Below are 25,697 nucleotides of genomic sequence, written 5' to 3'. Positions count from 1 at the left end.
TTAAACTGAGCTCTTCCTTACACTGATTGGGAAGAATTTCATGTTAAATGTTGTTCAGATAATACTTTAAAACTGACCTAAACTCATTATCCTAACTTATTTTAAGTATTGCTTGAATAAATTCTTAGTCCAGGCTTCTGATACTAGTGCACTAAACAGCATTACAATGGGAGTTGGAACTTAAGATCATTAAGCTCCCTTCCAACCCAAGCCATTCTGAGTCTGTGATTATTGTTACGTGTTTTCTTTAGCAGTAACAAGCCAAAGAAAGTCTGGAAGGCCAACAGTATCCTGGACTGCATAAACAGAGGGGCAGCAGCAGGGGGGGGCTGTCCTCCTCTGTCTGCTCTGCTCTTATGAGGCCCCATCTGCAGCCCTGTGTCCAGGCTTGGAGACCTCAGTACAGGAAAGACGTAAAGCTGTTGGAGTGGGTCCAGTGGAGGGCACAGACATGATCAGAGGGCTGGCGGACATCCCTTATGAAGAAAGGCTGAGGGAGTTGGGCTTGTTCAGTCTGGAGCAGAGAAAGCTCTGGAGGGTCCTTTTCTTTACCTTCCAGCACTTAAATGCAGTTTATGAACAGGAGGGAGACTGACTTTTTGCATGATCTGATAGTGACAGGACAAGGATGAATGGTTTCAAACTAAAAGAAAGGGGATTTAGGTTAGATGTTTGGGTGAAATTTTTTTACTCAGAGAGTGGTAAGTCACTGGCACAGGCTGCCCAGGGAAGCTGTGGATGTCTCATCCCTGGATGAGCCCTGGGCAGCCTGGTCTGATGTGTGGCAGCCATGCCTATGGTGAGGAATCAGAACTGGGTGGTTTTTAAAGGTCCCTTCCAACCCAAACCGTTTTATCAAAAAAATCTAATAGAAAATGTCTCTTCTGCTCACTGTAACCTGGATCTTATCAGATTATAGCAATGGGATCAGCAAGCTACCAAAGCAGAAATTCAGATACTGGTTTCTGTGAAATAGGTTGTTAGATCTTTTTACTTGTTAATGTATTTCATTAGTCATCATTTTGCTGCTGTGTAGTTTTTAAGAGTATTTCTTTTACTTTAGAATCTTCTAGTTGGATATTATGTCTTAAAAGTCCTTTTGAAAATTCAGCTGCTGCAATAATGGATGTTACTAAAGATTTATCTTTGTATAAGAACAGTTAGTACAGTGGGCAAATCTTTTCTAATCATATTTGTCAACATGGATTGTAAATAATTATGAAATAGGTTGTATAATAATGAATGACAAAAGGGAATTCATCTAAATTGTAGAAGATAAATGGATGAATTTTCATTTTCCTCTGTGCTTAATGTATTTATCTTTAGATCTTTACCCATCATGATTGAAGTTATACATATAGGTTGTTCTGAAAGTAATGCCTACCATTTATTTCCACGGAAACTACAACAGCCATTTTCAGACCTGTGCTAATCCCATACTTCCTCATGCTGTCTAGCTCAGTCCACTGTGATGGCTTAGAAGTGTGCAGCAGGCCATTTTCAGTGCTTCATGTCTGGCCCACCTACTAGAGGTTTAAATTTGATATTAAGTAGCATAACAGCAAATGCTTTGAGTATTATGTTCCTTAAATAAGGCAGATTTTGCTGAACTACAAAACCCTATCAGACCATGCACTTGCAAACTATTTGTGATGAAAACATAAGCAGAAAATAGCTGAGATGTACCCAGGAGAGCCTTACTCCTTGACTGCTGCTTTTAGTTACTATTGCAATAAAAAAATACTCTACTGTCTAGAGTTTAACTTGGTCAACTGTCAGTGCTTTTGTTGAGCTGAAGAGATCTGCTTTAGTACGTGTGATATGTCTGGTATGTCTGCTGCTTTTTTTTTTTTTTTTTCTGAACCATTTTTATAGTTTTGTGGAACTTAAAATGAATAATTACCATTACAGCATCTAATAGATCCTGCTATTTATCACAGTCCATTCAGTGCCATGCTGCTAATTTGTTAGTGAGCTCAGTAACTTGTATGACAAAAGAGCACCTTGTGTTTGATCAAAGAGCATTTCTTGAAAGGCATCCAGCTCTTGTGTGGAGGAGAGATGAGAATCTGTGATGTGTCTTAATAGTTCATTTCAGTAGGTGATCGCTGTTGACATTTAAAGTGAGACTCCAGAAATTCATCTTGCCTTACATGTGTTTTAAAACTTCAGCCTGAATGTAGTAGTTTTAATTTTATGCATTCTAAACCTGGTAAACCAGGTGGGTTAATCATAAGCTGCACATTTCTACATTTGCTTGAGACTATGTGGGACATGAAGCAGGGAGTATCACTCATATCAATATGTAATCTGTGCCCTTAAGGTTGCTCCAAATGCCAAAACTTTATTAACAATCTGGGTGCACCTTCATTAATAACTATGAGGACTCAAGCTGATTCAACACATGAAATATTCTTAGTCTGAGCCATTGACAGATCTCCTAAATACTCTGCCCTGGAGTTCAGCTGGGTGTCATTTGCAGCTTTTAAAGTGTGTTTTGAATTTTGATGATGTGACGACATGAGCAGAAAAATAATAATGTGTTCCCATTAAAGAATAACATTTCCATTTGAAAATGTGCTGGGGTTTGTGTTGCACATCAGGTGGATGATTTGCTTTAGGTATTTGATAGAGTCATTTAGGTGCTCTGAGTTAGCAAAACTGTAAAGGAATTTGTATTATTTTAATAAAGCCATTAAAAATAACAGAAAATGAATATAGGAAAAGATCTACAGAAAATAGTATGCTAAGGGTTTCTCTCTTTTTCATTTTTACTTTATTTTTTTCTTCTTTCTCCCTTCCTCCCTTTCTCCACTTTTCCCTCTCTTTCTCCCTCCCTTTCTCACTCCCTCTCCGTTCTTTCTCTCTTTCAATTTATTGCATTTTTCATTATTTCTTACCATTTATCATGAGGGTCTGAGAAATCAGAGGACAGTGGTTATGGCTGTCATTATTATTCCAGTGAACAGAATATGCTACGTGATGCTATGATCTAACTATTCATTTTATTAGAAAAATATGCTTAGAGAATTTAAAGTCAGTGAGGGGAGGCACTGCAAAATTTATACAAGAAAATATGGTTTCTAAAATTATATTGAATAAATTATTCATTACAAAGTCATTATATACTTAAAATTAGAAGTCTACTTAGTATTTAATTTGTAACTGTTTGGAGTTCAATATCATGTTTCTTCTTCATACAAATTTAAAAGCTGTAATACTTTGGCTTAATATGTTCAGATGATACTTAAAAGCTTAAAAGAGGAAAAACAAGAATGAGTTATGATAACTGAAAGACAAGTATCAAAGAAAACAAAAGAACTAGATTTCATTATCAATTTCTCAACTAATTATTTTGTTGAAGACTGAGAGCAGATGAGAAGTCTTTTTTCCTGTTTACTGCAAAAGAATTAGTGTTCCTACAGATTGTTTTCTCAACCACAGGCACTGAACGAGAAGAAGAAACACGGTTATAGTACAGGCTGTGTGGTTTGATGAAGGTGGCTTTCTCCTGGTGAGAGGAGGATAAACTGGCTTTTCTTGGGGGGGGGCTGAGGTTGCCTCTTTCCTGCATTTTTGGTTGCGGAGATGAGGCTGATGGATTGTACTGACTGGATGCATTTCCTGAGAGTGAGCTGCTGTGGCTATTTTTGTGATTCACCAAGTAACCTCGAGTATGAGAGAACAGGGGTTAGAATGCTTTAGGAAGGTGTTTATCTTAAAGTGCAAGTAGATACATTTCTAATGACATTTAGCAGACTGTAATCTAATCCAGTGTATCTAGCTTGCTTCCCTCTCAATCTGTAGATGATTTCCATTATTAGGATGGGAATAATATGTTCCAAGGTACTACCGAGCTTTTAATATCATAGCAGAAGAACAATTCAGTGAAGTTTGTGGGGTTTTTGATAAAGGGTTTCCTTTTACCAGAAAAAATAATAATTCATTGGTTATTGTTACTGACATCTATAACTCAGAAAATGATACAGAAAACATTTAAACGCTTGGAATATGAAATTTAAATAATGACAAATATATTTTTCTTTCATATTCTGTAACATTCCCAGAGCAAAACAGTAACTGCTTAAGGGACTCTCACAGGCACTGTTACTCCAGGAGAGAAGGACAGGCAATGAAATGAGATGTTTGGGCTCAGTTACATTTGTTAATGTTATTTCTTGACTTCAGGATCATGGTATTGATAAAAATGCAAAAGTGAAGATAAAGAACTATACAAAGTTTGTTCTTACTATTTGAGAGTTTTTAATGTCCGGATTTCAGGTTAGTGCTGTGCTACTTGCCTCGCCCTAGTCATCCTCCTTGCCTTTTGCTTGCTGCAGTTGAGCTTCTCATACGATTCTGAAGGTGATGATACCATGATATCATTTCAAAAGCTGAGCAGTTGTAGAACTGGTAATATGTAAGTAAGGGAAATGACAGGAGAGAAAACTGGGTATGTCCAATTCTGGTGTAAGAATAAACATTTCCTGCATTTTAAGTACGTCCTACTCTAATTTGAAGAGTTTATGCAATTCATAGATTTTGAGATTACTTTCTGTTAAATTCACCTGCTCAGAATAAATGCCAATTCCCTGAATTTAATAGGAAAAATACTTATAAGCATAAGTTAGAATGAGCATTTATATTGTAGTTACAAAAATGAATCTACTTAATTTAGATGCCCTCAAATGAACCTGTTTTAACAAATGAAGGTGCTTGGCCATTGTCTCACAAAGATTAGGACTTGCAGCTTGGATTCAGTAGGGTTGTGTGGTCATTCACTCAGATTTTTTAAAACAATTAAAACAACATCAAATAGAATCTGCCAGGAAATTGTAATATCAGGCTCCAGCATGAGTAAAAGAACTGGTAAGCAGTAGCAAAGTATTTAAATACCTGATTAACAGTTGCCTGTAAAACTTACAGTTCATTGTTCTTGATTTTTTTTAATCATACCAAACTTTAAATAAGAGATAAGGAAGGAAGTATTCTGTTTGCTTGAACCCTTTCAATGAAAGTCCTTATTTTTTCCTTATTTTTCTTCCAAAATCTTGTTGGTTTTTATATTTTTCATTTTTATTTTTAGGGATTACTAATAAAATATTTAGTTGCTTTTAGTAAAAATGTAGTTGTTTCCTTTTAAAGAATATAAAAGCCAGGCTAGTTAATAGTGTTGTAAACCCTTGCAAACACAAATGATAGAGTCTGAGCAGATGTGGATAAGTAAAGCTTTTGTACATCTACCCTGAATATTATCAGCACATCATTACTAATTACACCTATGCTCAGAGTTTGATAAAGCTATACCTTACCTGTGATTGAAATTTAGAGTTTTTTATCTTATTTGCAAGTAAAACAGCAAGATGTGTTAGAGAAATAGTGATTTATTTTTACACAAATACACCCATATGAGGGCTCTGATAAGGTATTAACAATTGTTTGACAGTTCCTTATAGAGAATATTTAAGGAAAATATAATCACATATAGTTTCAGCAATGTGAGAGAAGTATATTTGTGGAAGAGTGATATTCAGGGAAGCAAAATTCAAACTGATGGTGAATTCAGTGATAGCAGATGCACATTTGGAGTGTAGAACTAAAATACCTCTGATAAGAAGGATGCAAGGCTTACATCTTTTTATAGCATCACACATATGACTAAGCAGTAAAAAGCATGCCATGCACGTTCTTCATTCTAAAGGAGGTTGTGTCATAACACTTGATTTACGGCATGAAACAATGTGGAATTGTAATGTGGTTGTAAAATGTTCATGTGGTGTGTTCTGTTCCCTTGATGAGCATTCCTAATGGAACAAAACACACACAGTCTGAATAAATCATAGAGGAAAAGAAAGTAGGTAATGTTTTGCTTTTAGCTAGATGCTTCTACTACAAAATAATAAAACAGCGTTTTGGTGTCAACAAACTGTGAAGTATGATAAAGCTGAGATAAGGTGACACCAGTCTGAGTTTTTAATATAATGTTCAGTCAAAATGACAATCAAATACTGTGTTTAAACTAAACTAGCTTCCCAGTTTTCTGTCCCAGAATTTATTTTGAAGTTGTAGATATTTACATCTACAGGGACTTTGATTTCTCATAACAAATCGCTTGATTCAACTTTCAACTTCTTCGTACACAGACTTTGCAGTGGGTTTGTTTGTTGTCACACACTGGCATCAGTGGTGTGTTGGGGAAGGGATGCTAATTTAAGGCAATGTGAATTGGGGGATCTGTCTGCAAGAACACAAAGAAAATTCCTGAGTACCTTTACAAAGTCTCTGTGGAAAGTTCAGTTTGTTGAGAAATTTTGGAGGCTGTCTGTATTACCAAGCAGATCTAGGATGTGGAAGATCTGTATTCAGTGAAAAAATGGTGCATTTCCATCTCTACTTTCTATGGTCTGTCCCACAGGAGCCCCATAGTCCTCTATAACTCAAGTCTGGGATTAGCCACCTTTGATCTGAGTGCATTTCTGTGTCTTATCTTTAGTCTTTTCTATGTTCTGAGTTCTTCTTCTGGTCTTTAAACATTGCCATTTAGAAAATAGAGTTACCATGTCATAGCTCTGATGTTGGATGTCTGTATGTTAAGAAGAGTGGAGCCTTTCTACCAGGGGAAAATTGTGCGTTGGTTTGCTATCAGTTTGCTCACACTGGACTCATTTCCATGGCATTTTGGTTGTAAAAGTTGGCGAGGTTTTCCTAACAGTGATACCAGCATGGTACAACACTGTGACAAAATGTGGATAAGGAAATAGTTGAAAAGTCTCTGCCAGCCTGAGGAGGAGAGTCATGGAGCAGAATCTGTCCTTGCTTTTTCTGGCACCTTGGTAAAGAAAAGGAGATAAAATGGTGAGAATGGAGGGCGGAGAAGAAAATGGAGGTAGCAAGGAAAAGGAGGAAAAATGAGAACAGTGTGGGCCTTGAAGTAGGTATTTGCAGCAACTGGGACATGAGGCTGATCTGAGCTGTGCAGTAGGACAGGAGGGCAGTAAATCCTGGCGGTTGTCCTAGATCTGCACCTAAGGCCGTAGAACTGCAACAAAGCAAACAGAAGGACGGTGAAGCTAATGCCTGTCATTGATGCAGCAGGACTGTTAAGATGACTAAAAGGATTGCTGATACAGAGCCTCCAAAAGCTCATGGCTGCTCGCTGTGTGGCCGCTGTAAAAGGAAACCTGGTTTGGGAACTTTGAATCTTTTACTGGGATTTCAGCTTCTTAATTACTGTTCTTTTCCTGAAGCGTAGTGGTGGTTTGGTCCACCAAACAATGGGATGCTAGATGTTTCTGAAGAGAAAATTATTTATTGAGAGGATGAGGAGTATTTTTCTGCTTTGAACATTTACTCTCCTGCTCGAGTGTGTCAGATCAAATCCCACCTCCAGCTCAGCAACTGAGAGAGATACAAATAAGCAGTTTCACAGTCAAGGAAAGCAATTGTATACTTCACTCCTTTCTTTCTTCCTTTCATTTTACATAGCAATGATAAAGTTTTGAGAAAATGAGCAAAGATTTCCCCTCAAGATCATTATGTGCTATACTCTTAAATAATTATCCACAATTTCCCACTTTTTTGTTCTAAACATTTGAAACTCTTTATTCAAAAAGAAGAATAACAGATTTAGAAGTTTATGTGCCATTGTATATTTTGTCTGCAAATATTTTATGTATTACAATGTTTCTCATATGTTTGGTGATTAGTGTAAGGTTTCATTTTACTTATTGTATGGCATTACTGTGATCAGATGGCTTAGGCTTCCTTTCCTTATCTTTGCAACCTGAAATACATTATAAATGATATGAGGTTCTTCTTAAAGTGGTCTGAGATCCAGGGCTGACATTTGATATAGCGGTGTTAGATGAAGAAAATAGAGAGCACAAAGCAGCGGTCTTGATGAGACTGTAAATATGAGCTAAATGCCACTAATATTTTACGAAATACAAAAACCTTGGATATGAAACATCTTCTATACCAGAGAAACAAGTCTGTTACGAAGCTCATTGCAGATTTGGGAACTGCACTACAAATAATTTTATTATTATTTAGCAAGGAAAATATAGAAGCATTAGTAAATTCACAAATAACCAGAAAAAATCCAATATTTCATAAATATGATAAGAATAAATTTCCTTCTTCCTATTAAGTCATTAGAAAAGATGAAGAACGTGTACTGTGCAATAATGAAGATTTCAGTACAGTTTGAGCTTGTTTTTTTTTATTTTTATTTTTTTATTTTTTATTTTTTTGCTTATGCCTGGTATCAGTGTTAGAAGATGCACAGCTCACAGCTGTATATATACAGACAGGATAAGAAGGGCAAAAACTGAGAATTTGAAACCAAGAAAGCTTTTTCCATTTCTCAGCACTTGGACTTCTGTCTTTTGTTATTTATAACAACAATTATTTTCAAATACAACTCATTATGTTCCTGTTTCCTTATTACTTGTCACATAACTAAATTAGAATACAGAGGAGAGCCCATCTCTGAAATTACTCATTCTTGTTTTTTGTAGAAGTTGAGCAATGTGTTCATAAAGCTTATGAGGTTGTTTTCTTAGCACGGTGTGCATTATAATATGGGCTGATTTCATCCAGAAATCATTTAGAGTTTAGTGTAGAGCTGCACATTTTTGTAGTCCCTGTCAGATGAACAGTGCCTGGACATCTCATTTCTGGTTATGATGTTGGTTGGTAACATTAACTTTTTGCCTGAGGCCTTTGCCTTTTTCTGCTGTTTTGATTGCTGAAGTTCTTTTTAAGAGCGGTGGGAGAGGTTCCACTGATGGCTAGTTCCTAAGAAAACAGAAATTTGGTTTCTTTTACCCTACATCCTCGTTAGTCATTTATAGTACTGCAAATAAAATGACTGAAAAATACATCAAATGGGAGTACAAATCCAGCCTGGGAACTGTGTGTTTGGTATTTGATGTCCTCAGGGAAGCTCTTCATTAAAATCTGGAACTTGCTCTAGAGAAAAATTTTAGCATGTGCACACAAATACTTTTTGCCTGTAGATGAAAAATGTTTCCATTGGTAGAAAAAAGTACAAAAAATGAATTTACTTTAAAATTTGAAATGTTAATGTGACCTGTTTGCCATTGTCCACAGTCATGAATAATGAGCATGGCAGAGCAAAGGGCAGAATATGCAAGTCATGAGTTCAGAAGGTAGCTGAGAATTTCTCTATTTACTTACAGGACATTCGTATGGATTATGGTTATCTCTGTCCATAAATTTAATGTTGACGCATGATTGAATCCAGGAAGTGGAACTGGTTTATAACTCTAAAGTTACTCTGTATTCTCCTGGTAGCTAGTAACAGGAAGTAACATAATAATATGAACTATATGAAATAAGTTTCTAGGAATAACTGTTGAATGAGTGTAGTACGTTTATTGATTGCCAGATGTTGGTAGTAATCACAAACCTGAACAAGTAATATCATCTCTTTTTATCCATTGTGTTAAACTGTTCATAAGCTGCACAACATAGTGCAGGTTTTTCAGACAGTTCTAATGAGAAACAGACCGGGGACTTGTGTGTAATACCTAAATAAAAATGCACTTGATAAATGGTGCAATAAAGCTGTACTCAATAGCTGAAAAAAATATCTTTTTAATGTAAACAGAACTTTTTTGACAAGTAAGTTCTGAAATGCTTCCATTAAGTGCAGCATTATCTGTTTAGAAAAAAACCCAAAAGGTTTGTGAATATTAACATAAGGCTTTTGTAACAATGCTACTTCACACATTTCATCTTGGAATAACCCATGTGACGTTAGTCACCCAAGGCATTTTTTTTTAACTACAAAAATAACTAGTCTTGACAGATGAATGTGAGGTATACTGATTTTTATAGTACTTTGTAATCTCCAAAGTCAGAGCTTTGTATACATAGGAAGGAAGATATTATTCCTCTCTGTATAACAAAAATGTGTCCAAGAATATACTGAGTGTATTTAATTAATTTAATTTAGTTAATGATATTATTTCTGTTTATATGAACCTTACTTCTGGATGTTAGCAAAACATAAAAAAACAAAACAAAACAAAACAAAACAAAACAAAAAAAACCAAAACACCCCACTTATCAACGTATGCATTTAAAAGGGATATATTTATATACAGCAAACCCAAGTATTTTCCTAAGCCAAAAGTTGAAAAATTCCCTATGGATGTAATTTGAGAAATGCTGACCAGATTCTTGCTTACATTTGTATTTGCAATACCTGCTGAAAGCATTCTGGCTGATTTCAAACATAGATTGAGAACAGCATTCTGATGTTGTTCAAAAGAACACAGTAGCCTACTAAAGTGCAATCTATATTTTTAAGTACTGAAATAAATAACATCGAAATTGAGTTAAAAAAGTACATATGCTTACTCCCAAATATTGCAGCTGGAAGTACAGTTATTTTTTCATATTATTAACACATTGTTTGAATAATTTAATTTAAATCCTTTCCTATGTTAAGGGCAAAATATTTGAACTAGTTAAATTCTGATGACATTTCTTTCTGCTTTCCTAATTATCCTGCTAGAATGTGATTTTACTCTAAAGCAAATAAGAACTGTAAATAGGATCTTCGTAAAGTAGTGCTGGTGGGAAGCATTGAGGTCGCTTTTGAACTATATTCTGTGTATGACAGAGTGAGCTCCAGCACACCAGTCCAGGGAGTCTCAGCTCTGAAACCTTTGACAATTGCATCTTTATGTGCAGTCAGAGCCCAGTCCTGATCACTTCTTCCCTGGAACTGCTGTCTGTACACTACATTGCTGTGTTCCAGAGTCAAGCATTCTGAAGGAGCTTGGATGATTGGAGCTGTCCTTTTTTTCATGACCCTTTGCTGGATACTCATTACAGTAGTATTTGAGTAACTTGCTTTCATACATAGATCCTTTTACGTGGAAGAAAGCCTTAGTATCTCAATTTTACTGACTGGAAATCAATGGATCGCTGTCAAAGCAAGGCTTAGCATTCAGGTTCCTTGTCTATCAGGCTTATTGCTCGTTAGTGCTATGGGAACAAATGAAGATTCACATTTCAGTTAACTTTGGCTATAATTGTTAAATTTCAGCTGGGGTAGTCTCTTGCTAAAACTTTGGTTGAAGTGAGTTGTTCCACTGAGCCACAAAGCATTTAAACAAAGCGTAGATCTATTTTTCCTTCATTCAGTTAGTTACCTCCTTCTCCCAGGCTTGCTTCTCTGTATTAGGCGTGCTTCTAGTTCTTTCTTTCCTTCACACTGGGTCATAACAGATTTTTCAAAAATCAAAATCTTCTGGATGCCCAAACTGTGATGCCCATTTGACTCTCTCTTATTAGTACTAGTAGGATTTATTCCTTTGAATTGACTTCACACCACTTTTACTGTGTTCAAATGAATTGACTTCACACCCCTTTTACTGTGTTCAAAGCTCTCTCAAATCTATTCTCTTTGTGTTTTACCTCTTCCAGCAGCTTAAGTAATTAAGACTTTGTAAAAGGTGAAACCTAGGAACAGGGCCTGAAGTCTCCCATGTGGAACATCTGTTGGAGTCTCCATGTGTTGCTTGTGCTGGGACTCTGTCTCTGCCTGCTGCATCTCCTGATGGTGACTGCAGAGTCTTGATATCCGACATACCTAGTTTGCTGGTTACACAACTGTGCTGAAACAAATCATTGTGAGAAGAGGCAGCTTACACAGAAACAAAAAAGTACGTGAATCTTGTAGAGTCAGCAGTTTTGTTATGCATCTGACAGATGAGATCGCTCCCATTCCTCAGCATATCAGGCTGTCACAATGAGGTCCCTGGTCACCTTGGTTTTCTGCTGCAACATAGATTGGTAACTCATGGATCACACTAATAGGTTGCCTTGAAAGATTCCTCCATCTCGTTTAGGGCAGTGCAGCATTAGTGTGAAAGCTGAAGTTCCTCTATTCCCCCTAAGAACAGACAAACTCGTGTTAAGGACTTTAGAAATAAAAAAGTGCAGAAAGTTTTTCACATGTCCCCTACTGGTATGCTCCTATGCCTGGAAATTGATGAAAGACAGGGATTAGGATATCTTTGTATTATCAGACAACCCATTGCTTCTGAATTAACTAAAAAAAATATATATTTTATTTAACAATAATAGCTTATTATACATTGCTTATAGTTATAGGAAACTGGTCTTAACAATTGTATTTGAAATATAGAAGCTATGTTTCTGCTTACAGTCACATTTAAAAACAGCAAAGTAAAACATACTGAACGATAGCAAAGAAGCAGTTAAATTTATCTCAGTAGAGATGTGTAGTTTGCCAAAGTTGTTATTCCCAAAGCATGTCATACTTGCCAATTCACTATTGAATTTGACAGGGGATGATCTAAAATAAATATGCAGCAACAGCAATGTCACCCTAAAAAGTCATTAACTGCTTGTGTTGTTTACAACAGCTTTGAAGATAGCCAGTCCTTCATTTGCAAACATCATTGGTATCTATTTCAAGAAATCAGTGCTAGAAGTACAAATTACAAATCACAGTCCATTATGAAATCTGTAATAAGAGGTGTAAATTGTGTAATTGTCCTGTTATGTTTGCAGTGTTATCTTTTAAGCTATTTCTATTCTTTTTAATAGGCAGGAACTTTGCAAATTTTCTTGCACAATTGCAAGCAGAAAAAAAGTATTGAAATCTAAATATTTCTAATTACAGTAAAACAAATTCTTTAAGATATTACTACATACATTTTTTTTCAATGATATTTAGGTAAGAAATATTCTAAACGTTTTAAATTTATTATTGTATAGCTCATTTGAGGTTGCCTTTATATAAAACCCTGTATTTGGGCAAGGACTGCAGTTCTCAGCACAGCAGAGATGATCTATAGTGTCTGGTGTGAGTGGCAGACACAAGGAAGAATAGAAAAGCATTTTGGAGAGATTTAAGAAAAATTTTCTGAGCAGTCTTTCAAGGGACTAATGGATGTATTTCCAAGTGCTCACTGTGAGCTTTAAAAGAGAGGAATGATTCTTTCATTACTTATGAGTCAATTGGCCATATCTGTTAAGGGTGTTGTGATGGTACCTATGCCAGCTGGATCCCATAATACCTTTTTCCACATCTGAGCTCTGTGCAGAGATGCCAGGTCAGCTGATGAGGAAGAGCAGCAGCCTCTGCCCTACTTACCTCTCATTTCCCATTTGAGGCAGCACAAATTTATTCAGTAATAGTAATATTTCAATCAGAGGAATCCTCTGGAAATGAATAGAAATAGTTTTTTGATAGTTTTAATATAATAAAAACAAAGTTTATGTTTAACATGTTATGTTATGAAGATAAAACGTTGGTTTGGAGAATAACAAGGTGAATGGGAAAAGCCTTTAGTTTGGAGGGCTGTATTAATCTGGATTGATTGTATTGCTGAGTAAGGTGTGCATCCGAGGAAACGAGCAACTGAAGAGGGAGAAGACATTTAGAAAATGGTTGCACCATGAGTTCTTTACAGAATTCTATCTGAAGTCACTTGGCAGATTTTGCAGACAATTTGCTTTGTTAGACGTGATGTGTTTATTATGAAAAAAAGGTATTGACCTCATTTGGTGCAGTTATTTCAGTGTTCATATCAGAAATGGGCAACTGATGCTCTGTGAATCTAATTCTACTTCAAAAAGAGAATAGTAGTCCAGACTCACTTAGTTGTATGCCTACTTCTCAAAACCTCTTCTGGTATGGGCTAGGGAAGTTTCACCAGCTGAAGGACCGTTTTGTGTAGTGAGAGTTCTGTAATATAGGATGTGGTCCTATTTTTGTGATAGAATTTCCTGTTGTTTTTACAGCACTAAATAATATTGCTTTTCTCTTTCCTTTCATCTCAACTTTCCATAAATTTAAGAAAGTAGAAGATGTGTGGTAATTTTCTGTAAAAAATTGAATAATACTGACCTCTTGCTTAAACTTACTATAGAAACTATAGAGCCTTAGATATATTTTTAGATAATTATAGTCATATTAAAAATAGGAGACTGAAATTAATTGCTTACGTAACCTTTATTATGGCTTCAGCTACCATGAAGGCTATAATTATGGGAGTGGCTCTTGTTGACTGTGGATAGGTCCCTGAGCAACATGCTTATTTATGTATTCAGATAAATGAAATAATTACAGAGCTAGCATCAACCAACTGTTCTTCTGTGGAGGCTTCTTCCATTGTACTGCAGTCTTCTGAAACGATGAAGAAAATTGTAATTAAGGAATCTGCCTTTTAAAAAATTAATTCTGGAATATGAATATAGGCATATCTATATATATACAATTTTAACAAACTTACTCTTGTGTCTATGCAGCAACTAATATTATTGGTTTTCTTAGAGGAATGTCCTTATACAATTTCTCTGTAAAGGAGAAATCCATCCAGTTTGTTTATTTATATGCAGGCAGTACTGGGCAGAATTTGGAAATAACAAAAATTTTGTTTTAATCATGTAATAGTATGTACAGCTCTTTTGGAAAGTAGATTTTTTTTGTAAATTCTTGTCAATTAATGAGTATAACAAAGCCGGGTAAAGGCAGTACCACATGCTTAGAATTTGTTAAAGAAAATTCAGGTCCTTTTCCCAAGTTTGGCATTGAAAACTGTTTGGGATGTTTGACAGTTTCTGCTTTTATATATCCTTATATCAACGACACATTTTAGAAGAGGTTAATTGCAGCATTCACCTCATTTCTCTATTCAGATCGGCTATAAAGAGAAATTCTTCTAATTTGACTTGCACAGAGCTAGTGTATTCTGAGAACACCAGGAGATTTTTTTTTATTTAGAATATGTTCAGTAACTAATGAAAGGGGTTATTAGTTGAAGAAATAGGAATACTGACTAGTTACTTATTTAATCTGCACCCTGTGCACTGGGGGATGTGGAAGAATTCATCACTGTATTTTTAAAAGTTATACATTAATACATTTGTGTAGGAACGAAATTAAACGCTTCATGGCAAACTGAATCTCAGATCATTCTTATTTTCTGAATATTTAAGTTTGCAACCTATCCTTCCTTTAAGTATTGCAGGTGTGTCAATGTTCATAGAATCATAGGGGTTGGAAGGGACCTCTAGAGAACATCGAGTCCAACCCCCCTGCCAAAGCAGGTTCCTTACACCAGTTAGGGAACCTGTATGCATGTAATATATATGTAGGAGCAAAGTAAAAGTTTGTGCTGCAAAGCTTGTCTTAAAAGACAGACTAATTCATTAATATTTTATTTTTTGCACACATTTATATGGTAAACCAGGTACAAGAGATCATTGCACTTGGCTAATTTTGCTAATTTTAGCATACTGTTAAGCCTGTGGATAGAAAGTGTACAGCTAAACTAGCTCATTATGATTGTTATTTCTGGAAGCCACTGAAATTTTAGGTTTACTGTTTTTCTTCAGTAGATAATTAATTTCCTTGAAAGAAAAGGGTTTGACAAAAATAACTTGTTCAACCAAACTTAAAGCAACAGATTTTTTTTTATATCCTAAATTACTTTCCTTATCGCAACAATTAAAAGGAGATCAATAATTAATGATCCAATTACTAGTTTACAGAGGCTTTTATTGTGGTGTCAAGGTGATGAAAAACCCTTTTACGCTGATTTTTTTTTCCTGCCATTCCTGCTTGCTTGGATCAGAGGTTGCATTACATGTTTCTAGACAGTGCATGACACACGTGCCGCCAGAGATGGATGAGATGCTTTGCATTTACTGCTGTGAATTAGTTCTTGTTTCTCAAACCAAATCATGTTAAGAGTGAAGTGGGCCTGTGTCTTGTCTACTGCAGTTTTGAGAAGCTGGCAGCTTGAGTTAATTAAAAATTATATTTGTTTACACCATCAGGAAGGCTGTAATTAGTATGCTGCATATGAAATGTTACATCTGTTTTAAAGGAAGGAATTGCTGTGATTGGTACTGAAATGCTGTGTTTCCATGTTGTGAGTCATAGAATCTTTTAGGTTAGAAAAGTACTTTAAGATGATCAGGTCCAACCATCTCCCTTGACACTAAATGTCCACCGCTATCCATCTCCCACAGTGCCACATCCAAATGTTTCATAAATACTCCAGGGATGGGGACTTCACCTGTCCCAGTGCCTAACCATCCTTTCCATGAAGAAGCTGTTTCTGATATCCACTCTAAATCATCCTGGAGCAGCTTGATGCCATTGTCTTCTGTCCAGTTCCTTGTCACATGAGAAAAGAGGCTGTCAGCTACTCACTTCAGCCTCCTTCCAGGTCGCTGTAGAGAGAACAGTTTAATGTTAAACAAGGGATGTAAAGCACAATAATTGTATTTCTCTCTTGATTGTTAGTTAGAATTCTAAATTTTGCTGATGACTTTCTATGTAACACAAAGTGAAAATTACAGACAAGAAGTAGCTCGTCAGCGGTGCATTGGTGTTTAAAATGCCTAGTTTTTCACATATGGAGTACCCAAATTTTTCTTTTTAAGGTTATTCTTATTTCTGTTCTAAAATCTGTGTTTCTTCATCAGTGATTAAGACATTTAGAATGAGGTTAGTGTCCATTGCTGTTTCCAATAAAAGCTTTCTATAAGTTACTGGGAATACTACTCTCAAAAAGGTGAACTAGGCCTCTTCCTCCTTACCCTTTTCCTCCACTGTCTTTACAGAAGAGCAGGTATGTCAAAGTGGGGCACATCTTCCCTCCCAAACAAAACCAAGTAATGGAATAGAAAAAGTCAATGGTCAGCAGGAACTGAGATGAGGATATGATTATTTTACAAAATTATTTCTCTTCAAAATTTGAAATATTTCTGCTTTTCAAAGACTGTATTATTACTATGCTTCTCTTGGTTATTATTTTATTATGTACACAGATACATTCTTTGATTGCTGGGTATCTCCTATTGAAAATCACAAGACAAATATTTCTCAGTATCACAGTTCAGTAGCAAGTATCATTGGCTCTGACTGGAATAATTGGAGAGAAGGAAAAAAGATATGATCAATGGAACAACTAGCTGATCCTCAATCTTAATACATAGGAGGCTGTTAGGTTGCTGATGGAAATTGATTCTAGATAATGATGTGTCTCTGATAGGAGGCATCTTGATGCTGGCAGTGTCTTCTTTCATTAGCGTTAATGCTTTATGACTTTGGAAATAAAAAATATAGGCTGCTGGAATGAATTAATATATTTGTTTCATTAAAACTGAGCTAGGAATATCTTCCTATCATTCCTGGTATGTCACTATTTCAGTTTTACTTATGAGAGATTGTTCTTCTGATGCAATTAATACAGCTCTGCCATGAGTGTAACTGACATGCTATGTTTATGGCATTGTTCGTGAATTTGATGTCACATTTCATAAAGAATCCATTCCCTCGCTTTCTTTTGTGGTACAGCGTTCTCTGGCCTTGACTTGGTAACTATGAGTTTTGCCTAGCAATTAGGATATATCGATTCACAGCAGCTTAGGGTTATTTCCTATAATTAACACTGAATTCAAAGTTTAAAAGCTTGATGTCTCCGTAAAGCTCAAAAATAAAAAGTGCACAAAAGTTACTTTTCTGTTATTTTTACTGTCTAATAAGTATTAGAGGGATCTATGTTTGTGTATGTATACATGTTGAAAAATGCTTTTCTTATTTGTGTGGGCTCCTGCTATTCTAGTAGCCTCAAGCTTATTATTTGAAGAAATCATTGATATATTGTCTGCGTATTCTGTCAGTAGATGTTTATTTCTAAAGAATTTAAAATATGCACCTGGTTAAACACTGCCTCACAATGGTCTCAAGCTCATATGCCTGTCTAAACTGTCCAAGAAGAAATAGGTTCACATTTAGTATTCAGTGCATGTGCAGTAAATCCTGCACCCCTGAGACTTTCAGATGCCAAGCAGTCTCATTGGAGCTACTCTGCTAGTCTGTCAGACATCATTTTGCCAAATGATAACTTTAGGATGTAAAAAGAGGGTTTATTTTGGATATAGGGTAAGCCAACATGAAGTGCAGATGTTTGTTATTGCTAAATATAGTATTCCTGAAGCTACTTATTTCTTAAATCTATCCAAGCCTTCTTTGGTGAGCATAAATTAAAATGGTAATGAAAAAAGAAAATCTAACAGAAAATGATATCGTGAGCCCACAAGACCCAAAAGTGTTTCTTAAACATTGCAGCTGTTTCTCACAAGTTTCTTAGGTCTCCAGTAATGAGCTAGATTCCCTTCCAGGTTGCTGTAAGGCTGCTTTCCAAGTGGCTTGGCAGCTTTCACTGTTGCCTTGCTGTTGGCAGCAAGACAGGTGCATTTGCCTGAAATATTTTCAGAGTCTGAGGAAAGAATTAGCTGAGCGTATGCAGATCAGTTCCCAGCTGTGCTGCATCTCCTGCACACCCAGCCCCACTGGATCTTCTGTGCTTGAATGAGGAAGCTTTCAGTCCCTAGGAGTTGTTTCCCAAGGTGATCCATTCTTCTGAGCCTGCAAGTTCAGAAGCATGGATTTTTGCCACCTGGGAGACAGCAATTAATTTCTTTGTGTGTTACATCTACGAGGTCATTAACCTTCAGCAGGCAGGCCTGTGAGAAGAGGTAGGCTTATTTAGCACAGGAACTAGGCTGCCTGCTTTCAGGTGGCAGGAATGTCTTCCTCATAGTACAGTGAGCAGAGCTGCTGAAACAAGGGCCAGATCTGGGATTAAGTAGTGGCATTACTAATAGTGTTTGTTTTCAAGGGTATTCTCATTTAGGTTTGGTAAGATGTTATTGCTGATAGTAGTTCAAAGCCACTGTAAGGAAGGACTTGTAATGAAGCTGTCAGTTAGAAGATTGGGTGGGGGTGATATGTGACTAAGAGACAGGCAAGGTGGATGTGCAAGGTCAGCTCATGATTGTAAATATGGTCTTTGTGGATGTAAACAGGGCAGGAAATGGAAAAAGGCATGTCCTGTAAGAAGGGATAGAAATTTTAGGCTTAATAAAAATAAAATAGTAATGAATTTCTTTTGGGTATTTCAGGTTACTTCTAGAAATGCTGTCTTTTCTAAGCTTTCCAAAGTGTCTCCCTTTGTGTTCTGCTGAAGGAATTTTCTTACCCTGGAAATACTTTAGGAAGCCTTTGAGCTTATGCCAAAGAGAGAGGAGATTGAAGAGAGGGAGTGAAAACGATTTAAGTGTGGTCAGAAGCATCACTTGGACTAAAGATCTCTGTAAGACAAGAGTCTTAAAGTCACTGATACAAGAGGTAAATCCATAGGGTGTCAGACTTCATTACTTCCAGTTTTCACTGTCCTTGTTAGGAATCAAGCAGGGAGCATACGCCAAAGGTGTGTCAAGCTGAGGAGCTTGAGTACTAAGTAGATTCATAGATTCATAGATACATTAAGTTGGAGAGGACCTACAAGATCATCTAGTCCAACCATCCTCCTAACACCATCCCTACCCACTGAACTACTAAATCAAATCCTTTAGCACCTCATCTAAACGCTTCTTGGTGCCTCAACCACCTCCCTAGGCAGGCCATTCCAGTGCCTGACCGCTCTTTCAGAGAAAAAATGTTTCCTCAAATCTAATCTAAATCTTCCAACAACTGTCAGTGGTAGATAGGCTTACCAGGGAGAAATGTCTGCCTGTCCCCTGTGACTTCTTGATGGCAGCACTCCATTTTCTCAGTGGCCATGAGTGTGAATTCCACCACACTGGGTTATGTGGCAGAGGCAATGGATGTGTGTGAGGACATGTCTTGCATGGCACTGTGCTGTGGCTGGGGACATGTCTTCCAGCAGTGTGAGCGTGGAGTATGAACTTCCATTAAAATATGCTATTCCTGTGTTTCTTTTCTTTCTTCTTCTTCTTCTTTTTAATGCTCCATCCCACTGGTTTCACTAGGCAGAAGCTTTCTGCAGAAAGCATACAGCCTGTCATGTAAATGTGCATGCCATACTGATATGCTTTGTTTCCATTTATTTCAAGAAAAGAACTTTATAAAAATGTACTTGACTGATAGGTTAAACCTAATTGTGTTATAGAAAATTCAATTATGAGGAAAGCCCTTCCCATAAATTAAATCCTCCTGGCAAAACGTACTTAAGAAAATAGTTTCAGTAAGTACACTTTTCTGAACAGTCATGCTGCAACCCTTTCATCCTTTACATTAGGTAATCCTTTCCATTAAGACTAATACCTTTTCTGTTGAGCAGTGTTAGTATTGTTTGAAAACAGGGCTGCATTTTCTTTGAAAGTAAACTAGTGTCTTCATTCTTAATGACATCTCTCACTTAACAGTAGTTTCACTTTGAGAAAAGAGGGAGATCTAGGGATTTTTGAGTTACAGACGACTGACCGTAAGAATCCTGCCAAAACTTATTAAAAAAAACCAACATATATATATATTTTTCCAAAAGCACGTTTTGAGGGAACATCTTTAGAAAGTGTTTCTTTTGATAGAAAGTATATGTTTCTGTATTATGTAGAAACATAGAACTGTGGTACTTAAGGGTTTGACAGCATTTCTGTTATAAGGAATGTTTCCAGAAATTCAGCATGGAAGGCATTCTTGAATTGCTGAATGACAGTGCACATTCACATTTTTATCATACATTGTCTACCTTTGCTCTGTATATCATAGAAACTTCCTTTCTGTGAGAGTGTCTCTAGTCTGGGCTATCAGGCTCTCTGTGCCACCCTTCATGCCAGCTATGGACACCGTGTATGTGCGTGCTCACATTTACCCTCTTGCCTGCTCTGTGGGACAGAACTCTCTTCTCTCCTGGATCTTTTTCTAACTCAGCTTCTCTTTTATGTCTTTCCTCTTCGGCCATACAAAGTTAAGTATACACCAGATCATAATTTCAAATACACGTTGTCATTCAAGGTTCCTATCACTATGGGAAGTTCCCATTACTGCGTGATCTTGTGTGGAAATGTGGAAGAAGAGGGAAAGCTAATCCTCTGGCTGCTTGCTTTTTGTCTAAAAAGGCTGAAGTCAGTGAGGGAAAATATCCTAACAATCTGTAAGCTTACAACTCTTAATGCCATTTGTACAGAAAGACCAGATCATTGATGTGATTTCTTTCCCTGACTGGTTTGGCTACGTGAGCTTTCTATGCCTGTACAGGGTTTTTTGACTGTAGTAAGAACAGAACGCATCCATTCTCCTACACATCTGCACTGCTGAACTCAGGAAGCATCTGAATGCTGCTACAGTGACATTAACTACGATTGTATCATGCTTTCCATCTAAGACAGCTTTAATACTGTAGCTTATATAATTTATCAAGGAGGTAATGGTTTTTCTCACTCCTGCTGCGCATTTTGGCAGTAAGAATTAAAGATTCATTGTCTTTGTTATGATATGAAAATACAGATATGAATAAATCAGTATGAATTTGTTCATATTCATACCATTTTATTTTCAGAAGAATTGATTTTTATTGTGAGGCAACAGAACTAAAGAGAAGGTCAACTTTTTATGACTTGACTGAATTGGAGAAAATAGTAGAGGAAGGTGCGAATGGCTTAATCTGGCAGCAGACTAAACTTTGTATGTGTTCCTTGGTGTGGACATAGATTCAGAGCTTGCTATTTGGTAAACAAATGTTTCAAGTGTGGGTGTGCAGAGATTGTTAAAGCCCAACATGGCTCAACATTTGCTCATATAACCACCTATAAAATGAGCTCACTATTTATATGATATATATTTATATGATGTCATTTATATCACTATAAATGAGCTCCTATTTATTACACTGACCTACAGCATCAGAGGCAGACGTTGTTGGTATGGCAGTTGAAGATGAACCTTCCCACCAATATTCCATTACATGTTTTGGCCATGTGATGGCAGCAGAGGGGCAGCGTGACAAAATGGTATTAGACGTGGAAGTATGTGTGAAGCAGAGTTGTGGAACTGAATTCCTCTGTGAAGAAAAGACTGCATGTATTGACATTCATTGATGCTTGCTGAATGTTGATGGAGACCAATAGTGGATGTGAGCACACTCAATCAGTGAGTGGTGCGTTTCAGAACTGGCAACAGTGACAGTGATTCACTTCTGCTGATGCGTATGTTTACAAGCGTGGTGTGCAGGCTCTTCTCCATTGCTGGCAAAAAATGCACAGCTAATGGTGGTGACTGTGAATATCTTGAAAAAGAGTGTTTTGTAGCTGAGAATTTTCTTTAGCAAATACTGTTATTGTGCTCTTTGTGTCTGTTGTAGTTTCCATGAAAATACTTAGGAGGCATTACTTTCGGAGTGACCTATGTAACTTCTGTCTTTGAGTGTCTGCCTGTACACACGTTTCAGGCATACAAATTTCAAGTGAAGACTGGATGATTTTTGGTAACCAGGGTATATGAAATGTGGAAATGTTTATATGATGAGTACATACCAGAGACCTCAACTTTTCAGTAACTTATTTTCCTGTTAAAGTTTTTCTCTTTTTCCTACACAGATGCACAAGTGAAGGTTAAGTTTGATGGGAGATGTAAGATTTGACAGGTTCATGCAGAACTGCATGGTTTATATGAGGAGAAGTATGAACAGTAGAACTCTCAAAGCCTTCTCACTTGATATGCTTATTATATATGCAAACATTCAGAGTACAGAAGAATTTGTTAAAGAGTAGATAAAGTGCTATGTTCACTGCTGAACAGCAAGGATTTAATAGCTATAGCCTTTCTTCCTTTCTCTCGGCTTGCTTTGGAATGCAAATAATCACTACTCTTGTGGCTGAGAATTTTAAAACCTTGAAACATGACCGGTAATTTGCAGCAGTAGATTCTTAATTTCTAACAATACATACCTTCATTTGAGTTCAGTCATTTCAAAAAAATACACCATTTCTTGGAAATAGTCAGGAATTAGAATTAGTAAGAATGATCTAACTATTCTACTTAGAAAGCCCATTTTATTTCAGTGGTCTGCACCTGGAATTATGTATCAAATTACAGGGAGCCAAATTACAACTTTTCTTGTCAGACTTTGGTTTGGGGAAGTAAAGTTGTAATAATGACACAGAAAGTAGCTGCCAGGAAGGAACAGTTTAGACTATGTGCCTTTAGTTCCTGTAGATAGGGGAGTCATAGTATAATAAGATTAATTTTCCTCATTTAAAATTCCAATATCCTAATCTTCATTGATGAGGATGCACCTGGAATCCTCTGTCCAGTATAAGAGAGACGTGGATATACTGGAGAAAGTCCAACACAGAGACATGAAGATGATGAAGGGGATGTGGAAGACAGTGAAAGAGATGGAACTGCTCTCCACTGAGAAGTGGAGGATCAGGGAGATCTTATCAGTGTCCTGAAGGGAAGGTGAAAAGAGAATGGAGCCATGTTCTGTTCAGTGGTCCCAGTGCCAGGACAAGATGCAGTGGTCACCAACTGGAGCACAGGGGCTCCCTCTGAGCACCAGGCAGCACTGCTGTGCTGTGCAGTGACGGAGCACTGGCACAGGTTGCCCAGAGGCTGTGGGGTCTCCTCCTTGGGAATGTTCAGAGGCTGCATGGCCATGGGCCTGGGCCCCCTGCAGGGTGTCCCTGCTGGAGCAGGGGTGGGACCCAGGGCCATAGAGGACCTACCGGATTCAGCCATGCTGTGATTTAGTTAAGCTTAATTTTAAAATGTATGTTAAAGACAGGATTTATATAATAGACAGTGTGTAAACTAGAGCTCATGCCAACTTCCAAATATCACAGCAAAGTAAAATATATATCTTCATGAGTTCCTTGATAATTTCATACTCAGTTTTTCTGAAGCAGTGCCTGTGGAGTTGAAGGGTAGACAGCTTTGAAAATTCCTTACCAGCAGTATATTTTGCAAAATACACTTAGCTTTCAGTATGGTTTTTTTTCCCCTTAACAGGTTATGCACAATTTTATCCATGAAGTAGTCAGAATATTAACTGTCAAAAACAGAAGTCAGTTTTGATCAGAATCTCCCATTTTAATGTATTACCTTTCCTCCAACAAATCAAGAAATACAATTTGTACATTTATAGCAAGCCCAATTTAGTATTTTAGGAACATGAGTTAAAACTTCAGAATGTTTTCTTGTTGTCCCTTATCACTTTTATGACATTGAAGGATATTCAGTATGCTTCACGTGTCTGCAAAGTGTTTGGGGCAAGTTAAAACTAACAGCGTTTATTAAAAATGAAAACCCTGGTATTATTCAATGCATGTCTTTCTATAAAATAAAGACAAGGCTTAATTTTCTTTTAATGTGACATACTATTAGGAAAACACAAGTGATAAAAGATTATGTTTCTCATTGTACATAATCTCTTCTGAGAAGACTATTTTACTTTTCTGTAGCATGCATTAGCTTTTTATAGCTTAGTTTAATGGAAACATATCTGTTCATTCATTCTGTAAGGTTTTCAAGACAAGTATTCCACCTGTAATTAGACCCATTTGTTATATTTCACAAACATATATGCGTACTTTTAGAGGAAGAAGTTGAGGAATATCAAAGCAGGTTCTGAAGTAATGGAAATAGGAAAGTATCATTAGTGGTCTGTACTAAGGGTGGAACACTGTTTTTTATTTTCTTGGTATTGAAATTCAGTTGAAAAGCTAACATTTTGTTGTACATAAAATAATATCAAAATCATACAAAGAATACAGTCAGAAAATACTTTTCATGTAGTATATGCAGCATAATTTAATAATATTATATATATATATATATATACTAATAAGAGAAAGGAACAGTAATAATGCAAAATGTGTGGGCACCTCTGCAGATGAGAATGCTTTATTAAAAGACATGAATCACGCCCTAGTTCTGTGGTCAGCAGCATTCAGACTTGTTTAAAACTGCTTCAAACTTTTCTTCCTCTCATCTTTTTGCCACACATATTACATTCTGATTCTATAGTGTATATATATGTCTTGACAGAATGCTACACCTTTTTTCTGAGTTAAAAGGTACCTTTACTTCATAGAGTTCTTCCTGATATTTAACCAGTAGACATTTATCTGGGAATTTCAAGGCTATATGCCTTTCATTCTAAATATATTTTGTATATTTGTTTTCTTTATCAATCTATCATATCTTAACAGATCATTCAACCTTCCTAAAGTCATTTTCTACAGTACAGCTGAAAGTAGCATAATATTGTTCAGTAACTTTATTGAAGTGATTAAAAAACAAAACAAAAAAGCAACCTAGTTTGTGTTGAAAGGCAAAGAAATCAGTTCCTTAAGATGGGAAGCAAGACCTGTTTCTGTATGTTTTGATGAAAACCAATTCCCTAATCTAATGCTTTCCTTTCTGAAAATTATGAATAGAATGCAGCTTGCCCTTTCATTTCATTTACTGCAGTTAATTTTATAGAAACAGTTAAAAACTGAAGCAGTGATGCTTTTACACACTGTATGTAACTATACAGACACATAGGAACACGCAAACCTATCTGTTTCCTCCCTGTATTTCATATTCCATGTACTCCGTTGTTACTGTCTTTTCTTGGAAGTGCCTTGCGAGTGCTGCTAGCAAAGGTTATGAATCAGATAGGATAACCAGAAGCCTTAACGATTTAACTGTATCTTTGTCTGTCCTTTCTTTCGCTTTTCCTTTACTGCACTATCTTGTCTGTCCGATTCTCGCAGGAGACATGGATTACAACTGGTTGGACCATACGTCTTGGCATAGCAGTGAGGCATCCCCAATGTCTTTGGTGAGACATGTGGAGCCTTACCATTTAGTTTCCTATATC

General features: G+C 36.6%; 1 protein-coding gene across 37 annotated transcripts in view; it reads left to right on the top strand.

Moving 5' to 3' along the window:
* The window catches only part of RIMS2 (regulating synaptic membrane exocytosis 2), a 433,807-nt gene that overhangs the window by 205,825 nt on the left and 202,285 nt on the right, over positions 1 to 25,697 (top strand). For 12 of the 37 annotated variants that reach the window (XM_065752196.1, XM_065752194.1, XM_065752195.1 and 9 more), the window contains one exon: positions 25,591 to 25,658. The exons of the other annotated variants lie outside the window; for them this stretch is intronic. In XM_065752196.1, the coding sequence (XP_065608268.1) occupies positions 25,591 to 25,658 (68 nt within the window). The remainder of the gene's footprint in view (positions 1 to 25,590; positions 25,659 to 25,697) is intronic. 37 annotated transcript variants of the gene reach the window in all.

Source organism: Cyrtonyx montezumae, unplaced genomic scaffold (assembly GCF_038088225.1).
Source record: "Cyrtonyx montezumae isolate F1298 unplaced genomic scaffold, pur_monq_1.0 scaffold_8, whole genome shotgun sequence".
NCBI lineage: Eukaryota > Metazoa > Chordata > Aves > Galliformes > Odontophoridae > Cyrtonyx > Cyrtonyx montezumae.
This window is presented reverse-complemented; position numbering and strand designations above follow the sequence as displayed.